Here is a 15,995-nt window from a genome sequence, read left to right as displayed (position 1 = left end):
TCTGAAGTAAAGATTAAATTATTTTTCTATAAGCCTTGGCAGAATTGCAGATTTCAGTTAAGACAACATTCAGCATTTTTCACAACAAATAACTGAGTTACTTTTAAGTTTTACACTCAAGACACTTCATTGTACAAAAACTGATGATGGAAAGTAAGCAGAATATTTCCATATAATTGAGAAGGAAATTCGGAGGTTATTTTGTTTTTTCTTTCTTAAACTAACAAATTCATGTTTCAGTGTCTTTATCGCTTTAATATTTCACCCTTTCTTTGCTCAGCTGTTTTAATAAAAGAAATAATTCTGGGAAAAGCTATAAGTAAGTTAAGACCACATAAAATAATTTACTCTGGAAAACAGTTGAGTTACCTCATTACTTGATTATTTGATAGCACAGAGTTGGAACCCCTCAGGACTGAAAGATATGTAGAAGGAATGTTTCATATTCATTTTCTATCAAAAGCACTACAGCTAATCCAACCATTTGCTAAAATAAATAGGATTTATAAAAATTCAAATGCACTATAACCTCACTCATCTTGACTAAGCACTCAGACACTCCTATTCATGAACATCTCACTGTACTACTGGAGCCTCCCTGCTGCTTCATGCAAATGCATTTATGATTCATGTTCTTTACATAAATCAAATTACACTACAGTAACTGGAAAATTCTACAAAGAATTTCACTATCAGAAAATTAAAAAGAAAGACCAAAGAAAATCTCAAAAGCCACATGGAAGTAAAATAAGAGGTATCAGAAAACTTGCACTGCATTAAATAATCTATTTTTTATGAACTAAGCCCCATTTTGTATTCATCAAGGAAAAGGTACATTTTTCACCTCGTGTTACCCAACACAGAATAAAAAATTTAAAGTAAGAATCCCAGTGACAGAAAGGCAGCTACAGAGACAAATAGGACAAGACAAACTATGAAAGAACAACAGAACATACGTTTTAGTCAACTGAATTAATAGCCTGTGCTGTACTATGTATAAAGTCAAGTGGAACCTTCACAGAGCAACTTAGGCCCTCTGTTTGGGAGCTTATAATCCAAGATGTGCCTTTGGGCACTTTCACGAGTGTATAAAAGCTACAAATTATCCTGTCTTCAGGATGCTTTTATCATACATTAGCTACCATAAGGCAAATGCAAAAATTTATTCCTGAGGAAGACACATGAGGATAACTTTTTCCCTGACAAATTAAACGCAAAATTAGATTAAAAGGAAAACAAAAAGGTTAAAACTAAGCATCTTGGAATAATAGAAAAACCCCGAAACTGGAAAATAGTTTGAAGAAAATAAACAACACTGAAAGAAACTGCTGCTGACAGTAATCAAATTATTATACTAACAATGTTTCAGCGGTATCTTTGCTAAGTGATAGCTCAAAAAGGAGAGAACAAGGCACTATAGCTGCATTTGGAATTTTCTATATTAGCTACACACTTGGATTTTGTCCCAATATTTCTGCAGCAGAATGTTTTTAATTTTACATTTATTAGCATGATAAGTTATTGAATAGCAATTGTGGCAGTTTATAGTTCATTATAAGATATACAGCATTTCAAGCAGATAATAATAAATGCTGTTATTACAATGACTTTGGTTTCATGTCATTGGTATAATAAAACATCTGCCCAGAAATCTCAATTTAATTAAGTCTATTGCATCTATGCATAAATATTGCATTAAACCAGTATTATTTCCCATACACTTAAAAATAACATATCAGCCTATTTTCATTACACTCCTTCCACAAAGATGCTTAACATTTAATTGCCCAAGGAAACAAATAGTATATTTCTAAGGTTTCATATTCACAGAGACAAAACTAGAAAATAAAAAAGTAGTGCAATTAAACATTGTTAAAATATAATAGGAAATCTGATCTTCTACTATATTTTTTCAATTTTACTGTGTACAGGCTTAAGCTTCTTCACAAAGTACCTCATGACCCAGTACCTGACAAAGGAACACCTCATGCAGACAGTTATATACTGTAGCATTTACCAAAAGCTTTACAGTTATTAAAATAGAACACATAAAATATCTTGCATCATCTAAAGGTATCAAGCAAAAATGACCATCTACATTTTAAACTGAATGGTGCCACCTGTGTACAAATTCAGTGTACCTCTTGTCTGGTTTGAATGAATCCATGTCTAGATCATGGTCCCAATATCCCATCCGGATCTTTCAGCAGCACTTAAATTAAAGGAATTACTCTTGTTCCTCTAAATGCTGTGTAAACCATTGGCTGTCCCCGAGAGGTGATGAACAGAAAGCATATTACTCACCAATAAAGTAGTTGTTTCCCAGTGCAAGCATTTCTTCAGAAAGAACAAGTCCACCCAGTGCCTGGAGAAGAGTGACACTTCTGCCATCAATGAGTGAACACTGTTTAAAACCAGTGCTTGTGACTTTCCATAGCAGAATGAGAGAAGCAGTAGCATCTTGCCTTATTCTGAGAAAAGAAATAATGAGAATATTTACACTGAGGGAAATTTGTGTTATTAGGAAATACATCACTGTAGAACAAAAGCTTACCAATAAAGAAGAAAAACTTAAATTTAGCAAGCATGGAATCAGGAAAGGTCCTGAAGATTTTTAGCATGTCCACAAAATTAAAAAATGCTTCAACTGTAAGATTTGCATAATAGTATATGTAATAGCAGATTAAATCATACAGAGTTCCAATTTCCAATACTTGAAGGTCACCATCTTACAGCCCAAGAAGAGTTTTACATAAATATCACATAATAGTTAAGGATCCTTATTCAGTCTTTGTATTTATGCCTTTTTGAGTAGTACTTCCATTCTACATCTACAATGCCATCATTTTCTGCAGCTGAAGTACATCCAGGGCTCTTGTTTACTGAAGAACATTCAATGTTCACTCAATACAGGGAGACAGATCCTTGTAGAAATCCCCATTTGTCTGACACACCGGATCAAAGATTCGGGACAGTTTATTCTTTTAAATCAAATGAGTCATGCAATGCTCCCAAGGTCACTGAGTCCATGATGTCTTCCTGAATACTGACAGATTGGATATAGGGTTTACTAGTGCATATACACTGTTGGCTCCATTAGGAAGCGCTGTACTCTATGCCACTCTTTCTGTCCTCTCAGGATATATTTTTTCCTACTCCCCTCCACAAAGAAACAACAAAAACCTGTCATGTTTCTGGCAAGTTCTCAAATATTTGGGCATTAATTTCCTCAGAAGGAATCCCAAAGGAGTTTAAACAATCCTTCAAAAATTCAAACACAACTACATCCAACTGCTAAAAACTGATAACTCTCTCTTGCTGAAAACAGACTTCCAAATACCTAGAGATGTTCTGTTCCATAATTCTCTGTAATAAAATTATTTCAATCCTGCTCAAAACACAAGGAAATTGTCATTCTTCATTTGACTTCAAAACAACAAAATTTTGTAATCATGCATGACCCAAGTTGAAAAATGTTGCAACTAGACATCATAAGAAAAATTTTTACAGTATTTTTGGGTCCTCTTTAAGAAAAGTCCATTGCTGACCATCTCATTTTAGAACAGGATAGAAACTAGTTTCACAGTTTAGGTCACACCTGACAAACAAAACAAAACAAACTTATTAAACTCAAATTATTTTCCTTTCATAGGTAGCCATCGAACCAGGTACGTTACTTGGGCCTTTACCATAGGAAATAAGATGAAATAAAGATAGTTTCACTGACCTGTCCTAATCTACCCAGATATAAAACACAACTAAATATATACAGCGTAAAAATGATCAAAAATTACTATGTACTCTGCAGTCTCCTTTAAAATGGGGTCTCTCCATTTTAAATAGAGCTTTAGAATCCACAAATGCCAGCTTTTTCCTGATTCCAAGAAAAGCCACTTGTTTGCTTTCAGATTCCAGCCAGCCAGAGCATCCACACTCACAGATCTCTTCCTGGCTTAGGCTTAAGGCTCATGAATGAGCACAATTCAAAGTGCCGTGGGAAGGGTGGGACACCCCCACGTTTAACAGTTACTGCTCCAAACTGTCTGCAGCTTGTCTGCTTGCATCGGTTTGTTTTTTCCTGTGAGCATGGCCTTTTTTAACAGAAACCTGGGATCCTGAAAGATAAGATGACAGTATGAGAAAAGGAGGCTATTTTGGGAAAATCTAAGTCTAAAATTGCAGTAAAGCTGTGAGCCAGAGAGCTACGTTGGCAGATTTTTATTTAAAATAAAATTTCCAATACGAAAATGCCTCATCCCAGCTGACAGAATCAGATCTTTCTAGGAAGTCAGGTTCTGTTAATTAAAAGTAACAAAGTAAGCATGTGATGGAAAAAGCAAGAGTTTGAAAAGCAAATAACGGAATAAATTCAAATTTCTGAGAAACGTGGTTTGTAGGACATACACAAAGATTTCACAGCTGATGATGACACCCAAAGCAATAACCCAGCAATCAAGTACAAATGCACAAAATACATGCATTTATATAGTCAACGATAACATTTGCTACCAGCAACTTCATCTTGAGATTAAAGGGGGTAAAAAAGTTTTCACTGCATGAAGTAGAAAGGAAATGTCATATCTTCTTCAAACTGACATCTTCAACACGTCTGCCCTAATTTCTATTGCATTATGATAGCCCAGAGACAGCTTACACACTCACATCTTCTAAAACATTAAATACTTGGGGAAAATTATGCCAAGCAAAGCGCTGTGATGGCACCACTCGATGCCTGAAGTCTGTCAGCAGTTCTCTCACAGACCTTTAGCCATCTGACAGATCTGCCTGCCTGAAAAACTGTTGTCTAAAATATCCAGTCAAAGGAGAATAAAAGCATTTTTGTATTTCGTCACATAGAATGAATATTCTTACTTTATTGACGTATTCTGTGGAACTTCAAAGGAGACAAGCCGGCCTCCAGCAGAGCTATTGGAACTGGCATTTCCACAAGCCACATCTGGGGTTATCTGAAAATAAAAATAGCTTTATTTAACACTAAATGAGAAAATCTGACCAATGAAAACATGAAAGAATTTTTTTACAAATGACATGAATAGCCCAGCAGTCATCTTTTAAAAATCCTCAGGAAGGACCAAAACATTCACCGAAACCTTTATGCTGCCAAACAAACGTTCTGAAAATTTACATAACCATCCTTTTAGGTTTTTATTTTAACAAAAAAATCCTGCATGTAAGTGTGAACTTCTAAAGGCATCTTCTTTTAAAAGTGAACATGTTTAGAAAAAGATGAATAGGCTTCTGGTCTTTTAAAATAATAAATAAAGCTCTAACATTTTCCACATCCAAGAAATATTTCATCAGTAATTTATGTGTTCTTGGAGGATTTATAATAGCAAATATATTGTCTTTCTATTATACTATGTTTTTTCAAAACATGTTTCCTTTAAAAAACACTCTCCCACTTGCCCATTGCTATTCTTTGCAAGTAAAAGTTGCTCAGACAAACAGTGCTTTCAGATGGAAAAAAATGATGATCACAGTTGAGAGTGAAAGGATGTGTTTGCCAAATCTAGTGATGCCTACCAGGCATAAAAATCAGTTACTTCATTAACTAAATCAAGACACCATGAAAGATGTCACACATCACAAAGCAATCACAGACAGACTCCTCAATTATTCAGATCTTCAAAAGTAGTAATTTCCTAAAGACATTTTGAAAATCATTAATGTTTCCAAGGATAAATATATTTCAAATAAGTAATATTTTATGTGGCACGATTGAGTCTATTACTTAAATTAACACCATCAGTAGTTTTAAAGGATTAGTTTTCAAGTATCTTCATCAGCTTGCTATGAAATATCACACTGTAAAAAGAAACCCAATAAACCAGCTTAATCTTCAGATTTCTAGGAAGAGTTTGCCACGTTTTATTTTCAGTCATGGAGAACATGTGTGCAAGCTTTTTACATCAGCTTTGCTGAAAAGGCAAAAATGCAACCTGACACCCTTCCATGAACTAATTTTACATCCAAGAAAAAGCCAGAATCCAATTTATAACCTTAAACAAAATTCAAATTCACATTCTAAACATGATTATGAAACACGTGTAAAAACAGGAACAACAGAAGTCCAGAATACAATGCAAATAATAATTTTTTAGGAGACTCAGAGCTTATTTCAACTCAAGCAAGACAAACACGCAGTATTGACATTTCTCGATGTGAATGATTTCCCCATGTCTAGATTACATGATTCATTGTTGAATTCCCTGGAACATATAATATGAACACAGGTAGTTTATGAAAATAAAGTGAGATGCAATTTTATTGTATTTGTTCAAGTGAATTTAAAAAAAAAATTATATATCCATTACAATTTTTAAATCTCAGGAGTCAAAATTATGGAGCTAACATTAAAGGCATGATGCATCCAAAGTTAATATGGTTAACACTCTTCCTGTGCCAACAGGAAAAATGTCCCCATTTAAACTTCCATTTTCTTTGAGAATCTATATTCCTAGTAGAATAAAGGGAAAAAAGAAATCAGCATCTCTGTTCTCTGCAGTCTTATACTACATCTAAAAATACACTCCTTTTATAGTATTTCTATAGTTTTACAATTTCATGCACCTATTACCTTGGAACACAAGTGGGAAAACTGTAATTTATGCATTTCATTTAACTTACTGTTTAATACCAGAAGTTTGTAAAGGGTATTGATCTCTTTGAAACTCAAATTAAAAAAAAAGAAAACATAAAAATATAGAAGCAAGAGCTGAACAAAGTGGCTGCATAATAAGAGTTGAGATTTGACCTTGAGAAAACGGAAAAATAAACAAAAAAAACACTGAGCAAAAAACTTTAACTTGCAAACACATCAGAATTTAGGATTAATCAGCAGGAAAAGCACACATAGGAAATATTGCAATGATAATCAGAAGAGTGAAAGGCAAAATGAATGATTTTGACTCTTCTATTAAGAGATTTGTAATGTTTGATGTCTTTATCTAGGAAGTCCGTTTGTAATTGGCCCGGACTTCAAGCTCTAAGAATCTGATAAAATAATCATATAAACCAGTAGGACACTAAAACCAGAATTTTACAAAGCAAAGATTCTAATTTCTTTTATATATTAAAACCCCGATACTTGGATCAGACAAAAAAACACAGGCAGAAGCAGCAGCTCTCATAAGGAACAAGAAATGGTCCCAGCAGTGTCCTATTTCAGGAAAATACTATAGAGACAAAAATGACAGTTTTGACACCTGAATTAAGAAAAAAATTGCAGTTTTTGCACAGCTGTGAGAAATATGTATAAAGATTCTTAAGTATGTCTCTTTCATGTCTTAACAGAGCTCTCTGCAAAACTAAGCAACTGAAGAATAGGGACAAAGACAACAAATACATCACAATAATAAAGGACACTCAGAAGATGAAACCAATCTGTAATTTTCATTCCCCCTAAAAAAAAAAAAAAATTAAAAAAAATTACATCTACCTACAATGACATCAAACTCTTCTAAAATTCCCCCGAAGTATTCAGTAGTACAGAACCTCTAAGACAGCAAGGAAGTTCCTTGGGGAACAGACTTATATCTATAACACAGATGATGCAGCTACTTAAAAAATAGTCACCAAAGAAAATAAAATCTTCACACACCTGCCAGAGCCTGAAGAATGTTGAGGAAGTGATTACAAAGATAAGCTCCTGTGTCAACAGAGAATACATTCAAGAGCTGTTCTTGACTACCTTACTTAGAGTTTAAAATTATTATCAAATTGTTGATAGTAAACACAGAATTCCTCTTTACATACATCTTCCATGACTTTGCATCTAAATAATTTTATGGTTTTTAGAAGATAACATAATATATAAAAATTAAATTTATGCTTTGAATACTTTAAAATTTTACATAGGTAAAAGAGCATTATTTGAGAAAGCAAGAGTGAAATCTTGAGAAGAGTACTTACTCCTACAATCTCTACCTGGACCTTAGCAAGGCATCACTGCCTGGCTACATTACCTTACCAGGCCATAGTAGTAGTATAGATGAGATTGCAAAGAAAATCAGGTGTGGTACCTAAAAAGAAAGCAACAGACTATTCTTCCATATTATAACTTTTCTGAAGAAATTAAATTGTGTGAACAGTACAGCTACTCTCCTGCCTTATACAAATCAGAATAATGAGATATACACTCAATGCAACAAGTGCTGAAATACATACATAAATCCCAAGGCAATATTTTTACATGAATGAGTGCCTTTATTACATTGATAAGTGTACTAGACTTTAATTCAATGAGGCTAAGAAGAGTAGCATACAGACACTGTCTACATTTATGCAGCCTCTCAGTACTGAAATTAGTTCTTTGAAGATAGGCATATGAAATTTCATAGTATGTTTCTTGAAAAGCTGAGCAGACATTTGTAAGTCTGCAAGAACTTATCAACGTGGGCAGACTAATCCTGAACGGCACAAAATACAGCAATTCTGCCACCACAGTACGTTTGCATTTCTTTTGTATCTCCACCCCCTGAGTTCACAAAACTGCAGAAGGCTTTTACTTCTTGCAAAACATGCCACACTTTCCTCAACCTTGAAAGTGGTCTGTAAGTGGAATGGCCAAATTTATATGAGCTTTAGAAATTCCTCACTACCCTATTAAGAAGATTAAATAAAGATTATTTCTGAAATCTAACAGATACCTCCAAATACTGGAAGAGGCTGCCCAGGTATCTTATGCACTCTTCATCCTTTGAGTTAAGACTCAGCTGAACACAATTCTGAGCAACCTGCTCCAGCTGACCCTGCTTTGAGCAAGGAGTTTGCTCAATGTCCAGCGATCCTTTCCAACCTCACCCACATTGATGCTGTGAGTGAAAATTCACCCAATGAGCCAATTGCCCACCAAGTCTTTGCTGTAAATTGCCACTGTAACTTCAGTGACACCATAGTTTTCACAAAACCCCACTCCAGCATACAAGAAGAGTGTTTTGTTTCATTCAGATGTCCCCAAAGCTTACACAAATAAGTCTGTGTGAACGTGTGTGCACACTCATGCACACACAGACACCTGTGTATTTTTAATTGAAACCTTCCTCCTGTGCTAGCTGAGAATGTTCTCTTTGATTTATCTCTTGTCTTTCAAACTCAAAAAGCTGTTCTCCTGTTTTTACCTCCTGATGAGGCAACAAAGAAATCTGCATGGTCTTAGAGCCAGAGCAAAGTGGGGCAAATTAGTCTGGAATTAAAGAGAATACATGAATGCACACATCATTCTTGAACTAAATAAAAGAGATGGATACAAACTCATCTTACAGCAAAGAAAAAAACCTATGTTTAAAACTTTAAACATATTTGAAAAGACTTATGGTAATGCAAAGAGCTGGAAAATGACCTCTTTGAGAAAAACAAGGCTATATTCTTGGGGTGGTGTCCCATGAAAACTGAATTACTTTTTCATTAGGAATGGTAACCTTTCAGTTCTTCAGTGGCACAGAAACTGTCACGAAAAATGCATTATCAGGAATGGTCTTGTAAATGCTGCTTCTTTCAAATCTTCTTCCAAGGGATTTCATACTAATTTTCAATTCAATAAAGCAAGTTTTCTAACATGAAATTTGGCTTTTCTGAACATATAACTACTCTTCTATCAGGACAGGGCCTGCAGGATTTATTCTCTTCCAACCCTCTAAGGGTGGTAAGAAGTATCCCTTATTTTTTAAGAACTATAACGTTTGGTGGTCTTCCTTATGCAAGGGAAAAATAATGTGTGAAAGAGAGAAAACAGGTTATATACTGACTGTAGACCTTGAACAGCTGTTTGCAAATAATTAAAAAGTTAAAAGAAAAGTAAGAAAATAAAAGGCAGTATAATAGAACTATAAGAGGGGGATCTATTACTATCTACTTGTAATCAAGATGCCAAGCAATGAAGCAGGATAACTTCTGGCACAGAAATCCAATTCAGAACAAAATAATAAAAGAAAAAAAGAGGAAAAAAATCAGTTCTGGTACCCTTCCCTGTAGCATGAAAAACTACTGGTTTTGAAAAATCTAGTGTCACGTAGCTTAACCTCCACACAAGTGTACTTGTTTCTACCCTCAAGAGTTTCATATGGGACAGTGCTTGAAAGAAAACCAGAATAAAAAGAAAATTGAGGTTTATTTCTAACACATCTCACCAGTGGGAGAGAAAGGTAAAAGTGTTCAGAGTAGTGCCTCTCTGAAGAACACCAAGGGGAGGCTGACAGACTGCATCCAAAACCAGTACCAAACAAATAAGGCTTCCCAGTTATTGTAGCACTGAAATAGGAGGTAAGGAAGGCTGCACATCCACCTGGGGAGTTCTGTTGCTGGCAGTTTGTTTCTTTGCTCATCTGAGCAAAAGGCCCTTTGTAGAATCAGCAATCACACCACCAAGAGGATCCAGTGCATTTTGATGCATGATAATCCTCCAGATAACACTGTTAAAACTTTGTATTTCTGTCACGGACTACCAATGTCAATAGTAGAGGCAGATGCATCAGCAGGCACAGGAGGTTATCTTACCCAATAACACTTTCTCAGATAGATTACCTGGGTTATCACATTAACCATCTGCCTTCTGGTCTCAAACTGGCCACCAAAATCAATGTCAACTTCATAAAATCTGCTGTTCATCCTGTACAGGTTTTGGCTGGGATGGATTTGATTTTCTTTGCAGTAGCTTTCATGGGGCTGTGTTTTGGATTTGTGATGAGCACAGGGTTGATAACAGGGATGTTGATAACAGCATCAAGGCCTTTTCTCTTTCTTAGACTGCCTTGCCAGCAAGTAGGCTGGGGGTGCACAGGTTTGGGGGACCACAGTGGAACAGCTGACCCCAGCTGACCAAAGGGACATCCCACACCATACAAGGTCATGCTCAGTAACAAAACTGGGGGTGGGAGGTGGAACTTGGCCAGGGCTGCTGTTGCTCAGAGAGTGGCTGGGCATTGGTTACTTGGTGGTGAGTAACTGGGGCTTTTCACATCATTTGTTTTGTTTAGGTTTTAAATTTATTTTTCTTTATTGCTTTCTTTTTCTTCCTTTTTTTTTTAATTATTAAACTGTCTTTATCTCCCCATGAGTTCTCACACTTTTACCCTTCCAATTCTCGTTGGATGGGGGAGTGAGCAAGTGGATGTGTGGGGTTTAGCTGCCTATCCTCTGCTGACATCACAGCACAGTCATTCAATAAATATTACTTCCCTGAACAATTAATAGTCATTTATTATTCCAAAGTGTAAGGAGATAACGAAGGTAAATACTGTATGAACAAGCTCATCAAGCAAAAATTTCACACAGTCAGATCTTTACATGCAGAGTATGAGCTCAGGTCACTGGAGAGTAAATTGGGATGTACATTTCAACCAAAGACTGTCAAGTCAGCTAGAGATATTTCTACACAAAACACTGAAAGGCAGTAAACACATCAGGCTTTCTTTTTTTTTTCCTCCTCAGACTCTCTAAGACTTCCAGACAGGATGATTCCTGAAGGAGGAGTTACGAATCCAACTACTTTTTAAAGACAGCTCTGGATAACCAAAAGTCCTGAGCCCACCTACCAATACAGCTTCAGATGAGTCAGCCTTCAGTATCTTAATGGAATTGCACTCACTAGAATTCTCTATAAGGGTATTTTTATCCTTAAAGAACTTTGATTTTAGGAAAGCTAGTATTTATGACCATCTATTAAACATCATTTAGCAATGGAACATAATAAACTAAGGTTTGTGTGAACTTCACATAAGTTTTTTTTTTAGCATATTGAGCTTTCAGAGACATTTAGGGGTTTGCTTTGAAAATAAATATAATAAAGACTATTACTTATCCAGAGATGCTTGCACCAATTGTCTATCAGAATGGAGTTTGTACAGAAAATTCCATAAACAAATATTGTAGAGAAGAGAGTGAAGTTATAGATTTTTCCTAGAAGAAAGGTAAAATTATTCTAGCAAAATCTGTGTTTCCTTCTGTCTCCTTATGTGTTTGTAGGATGTCTTCTTCTAAAAACAAAAGAAAAATATTAGAGATTTCTAAAACAAATCTTATATACAGGTAGAAGATCTGTCCTTAGTCAAACCAGAATTATACATGTTCCAGTACTTTAACAGCAATCATAAGAGGGAATGTCAAGAAAATAGGTTAAGAAAAGTGTAAGCGTATATACTCCTGCCTTCAACCATTTCCATGACAAATATTTTCCTAAGATATCATTCCTAAGGATGGAGTTTCTATTCTGTATTTAGCAATCTCAAATGGATCTCTCTTCCATGATTCCATTCAGATTCCGTTCTGTTCCTCCTTCTACCCCCATACCAACCTTGTCAAAAGTGCACAAACATTTAACCACCCATAAAGTAGTCAAGATTCTAAGGTCCCTGTTTCAAGCAGAATTATTCCTTAAGCATATTCCATTGTTGCAGAGGAGGAGCACTCCCTTTCAGGATTTTCCACTCGACTCAGCCATACTGCTTTTAAAGGCTTATAATTTACTGACTAAAGGACACACGTAAAACAAATGCTGTCCCCACTGCAAAGGGAATTAGAAGTTTATTGTAGCCTCTAATCAGTAGTTCCAAAACCTTGAATCTGAGCACAAAACTGCAGTATAAATAGAAGGTTAGGCTAGGACTCACGTGCTCAGCATTCTAATTCCTGGCTGTGCACCTGGCAAATCACTTTACTGTTCTGAGCTTCAGTGTCTCCATCTGTAAAATGTGAAGAATACTGCTGATTTCCTTTGAAAAGAATTTGAGATCTATTATGGAAAAGTCATATATAAGAGTATGGTACTACTATTCTTACAGTTGATTTTGTACACAGAAACCTTTATTAAATCCATTAATCAAGTCTGATTAATGAGATGTGTTTTTTTTTTCTTCTACTATTGGCTAATATATACCTCTTCTACACTGTAACAAAAAGATGACTGAACTGGAGAAATGGGGATTGTTAGTTGGATCTCTCTTGCAAGTGGAATAAGGTAATTGCCCCAAATAAGAAAAAGAGTTCTCTTTCAACAGCTGAGCACAAAGACAAATTCGTGTTATACTGAAGAAATCAATTGAGAGAAAATATTCTTGTCTAGGATCTGTGTTTTTACTCCTTAATCTGTATATCAGGAAAAGATTAATTCCCTATATCAAGACCTCTCTAAGAAATGAAACTGTACCCAAAGACATTTTTAATTTGTCTACTTGTTCAGACAACACTGAGATGGTTCATCCAAGCAAACAGTGCTGAATATATCCCTGGGATCAAGGAATACAGAAAACATGTCCAGCCATAAGCATACATCGTGCATCTCCTAGACAGACAGTCTACTTCTCTCCAGTGTTCATATTTTGAGTTGCCAAAAATTCCTGGAAAAGCTTCCATGTAAACTTCATCCTTGCAAGAAAGTGAGAGCTTTCAATTGGAAAGATTCTGGCAAAATTTCACTCTGAGACAAAAGAATCTGAAGAACAGTAGTTCACTTGCAGTATCAGCATAGAATAATTTGGAAAACTGACTGTCTTGGAAGATTTAAAAAAGCAAACGAACAACCAACAACATAATAGTATCAGCCTTTGTTGTCCTCTGAATATCAACAAAGATCAAAACAGTACATTTTTGCAAAACAAAATCTACAGCTACTTTAATTTTTTCCTTTTAAGAGAGCAAGAAAGGATCAAGCTTTGCAAAGTTCTTAGAGCTGTGAGGAAAGGTAGTATTTTTCTTATTAACATTTAACTTTTTAATTTTGAAGCCTCCACCAAAGAGGCTTTGGAACACAAACCAAATCAACTCTCTTCAAGGCAAATCAACTCTCTTCAGTTTAATATAGATCAGAAACAATGTCTTGAATCAGCAACTGAAATCCCTTTGTTTTAGATAATCATCTCTCTCACTGCAAATTCCAAAGAACAAGGTAAAAGGTCATTATGCCACACTAAAGAGCTTGTGAAAAATACAAGACCCATCATAATACATTAAAAACATGTCAACACCAGCAATTTCCTAATAGGGCAACAAGTAATTTCCATTTTAGTGTTCATAGTGCAATTGCAATTGATAACTTCCCAGGAATAATACAGAAGAATAATAATTTCCCAGGAAGAATACAGAAGACATGCAGAAGGGGGAACTTGAGCTATTAAAATACACGCTTGCAAACAGTCTGTTTGACTGAAATTCTTAGTGAACCTGCCTAAAATGCAAACTAGGCAAAAAGGTTACTTATACAATACCAGACCACAGATTGAGGAAGACACACCAGGGAAATCTGGTACAGGGAAGAGCATGCCCTTAATTGATCAGGACACATGGAGCGACCATGCAGAGATGAGAGTGCATTTAAACTAAGTAATAAGAGCAGATCATTGTTTGGTTCTGCTTCAGTGCTCTCTCCAAACTCCATCCTTGGTGCCTGATATATGTTCTACTGAAAAATAACAGAGAGGGGAGATGGAATTCCAAGACATAAAGCTTTGTGCTCCAGACACTGCCTACCAGAACTCCTACTGAAATGGGAGACAGATCTATAAATACTTCCACCTCAGATATAACCTGAGGGTCATAACACATCAAACATATACTTTATTTATGTTGATTCTACTTTGAAAAATTGCTTTAAATGAATTTTCCAGTAAAAACATCTACAAATTTTTGTGGACTAGCAAAGAACGATGAAAAACACACTTCTTCCAGGATTAAGCACATGCCTGTTCACTTCCTCATTATGCACTGTGTGAAAACACCTCAGGAGAATCAAACTCATTGAAACACTTTAAAAAGAGATATAGTGGACATTTTCCCTATTTTACCTGAATAAACTGAAATGAAATGACTTCACAAGGCCTTTCTCAGCAAGAAAAAATGTCACAAAGATGCAATTCTTTGCCTACAGAAATTAAAATATTTCTTCATTGACAAGTTTCAATACCCCTAGTGCTTGGTACTAAGCTGGTCACTACTTTAACAGTAACTAGGTAAAGTTTGATACTTTTTTTAAACATTTGCAAGACATGCATTACTAAAAAAGCAGTGTACAACACGGCAGAAAGCAAAGGATCATATGTTGTGCGCTATCCAGTTGTAGTTTTGCCAGGTAGTGTTTGTTTGTAAAAGTTACAACAAACATTTAAAAGTTTAAATATTTAAAAGTTTCCACCACTGTCACTGCATCTCCAGAACTGTGCACTGTGTAATATACTAACTAGCAATTTAATCCTTAAATAACTATGTTTTCTTAACAGTGCAGGAACCTGTATTCTTCAAAGCAACACACGATTATAACTGCAAATAGCAAAAAATATATTAAAGGTATTGCTTTAGCCTTTATTTTTGCCTAAATTTATTTGATGTTTGGAGAGACAAATGCCTGCAAGAAACAATATTATTTCATTTCAAAAAACCACCTAATACAACACATTGGCCAGCTTAAGCCCATTACTTGTAACATGTATCAAATGAGTTTTTGTGTTTAATTTTACTGGCCTCGGGGCAGAGATCAGATCTTCAGTCCTCTCACGTAGACGCCCACGAAATGATGCACAAATGACAACCCAAAAACGATAACACTTTCAAGGTTTTTTTTTCTGTGCATTTTCATTTAGACAGAATACTCTCACCTCTGTTTCATCCCACTTCAGTTCTACCACCTTCTGTCCCGCTCTTGGCTGCCACGTAGGTAATGCCACAGTCGCTCTCGAGCGAGGCAGAACAACGTCAGGTTCCAGGGTGGGTGAGGTGGGGCTGCTCTGCCGTGGGGACGTCGGCTCTGTCCTTTCAGACACGGGAAGGCTGTGAAATGAGTGCTCACAGTTTGTTCCCTCATAGCCTTCACTGCACAGACAGAGGTAGCCATCACCGCTAGTGCTGCAGTTACCATGGTGACAGGGGTTGCTGGCACAAGGATCTGAAACAAACTGGAAAAAGCATATCATATAGGTCAGTTACTGATTATAAAGGATTTATTTCTGAGTTTTAAAAATACCATAAAACGGGATTCTTTCGCCCTACTG

At 35.8% G+C, this 15,995-nt stretch overlaps 1 protein-coding gene across 1 annotated transcript in view; it reads right to left on the bottom strand.

The window, feature by feature from the left end:
• Positions 1 to 15,995, bottom strand: part of DNER (delta/notch like EGF repeat containing) — a 119,190-nt gene that overhangs the window by 56,561 nt on the left and 46,634 nt on the right. The window contains exons 2-4 of the mRNA XM_032697369.1: positions 15,603 to 15,899; positions 4,873 to 4,967; positions 2,305 to 2,471 (exon numbers count right to left, since the gene is read on the bottom strand). Of these exons, the coding sequence (XP_032553260.1) occupies positions 2,305 to 2,471; positions 4,873 to 4,967; positions 15,603 to 15,899 (559 nt within the window). The remainder of the gene's footprint in view (positions 1 to 2,304; positions 2,472 to 4,872; positions 4,968 to 15,602; positions 15,900 to 15,995) is intronic.

The sequence above is a fragment of the Chiroxiphia lanceolata genome, chromosome 10, assembly GCF_009829145.1.
Source record: "Chiroxiphia lanceolata isolate bChiLan1 chromosome 10, bChiLan1.pri, whole genome shotgun sequence".
Lineage (NCBI taxonomy): Eukaryota > Metazoa > Chordata > Aves > Passeriformes > Pipridae > Chiroxiphia > Chiroxiphia lanceolata.
This window is presented reverse-complemented; position numbering and strand designations above follow the sequence as displayed.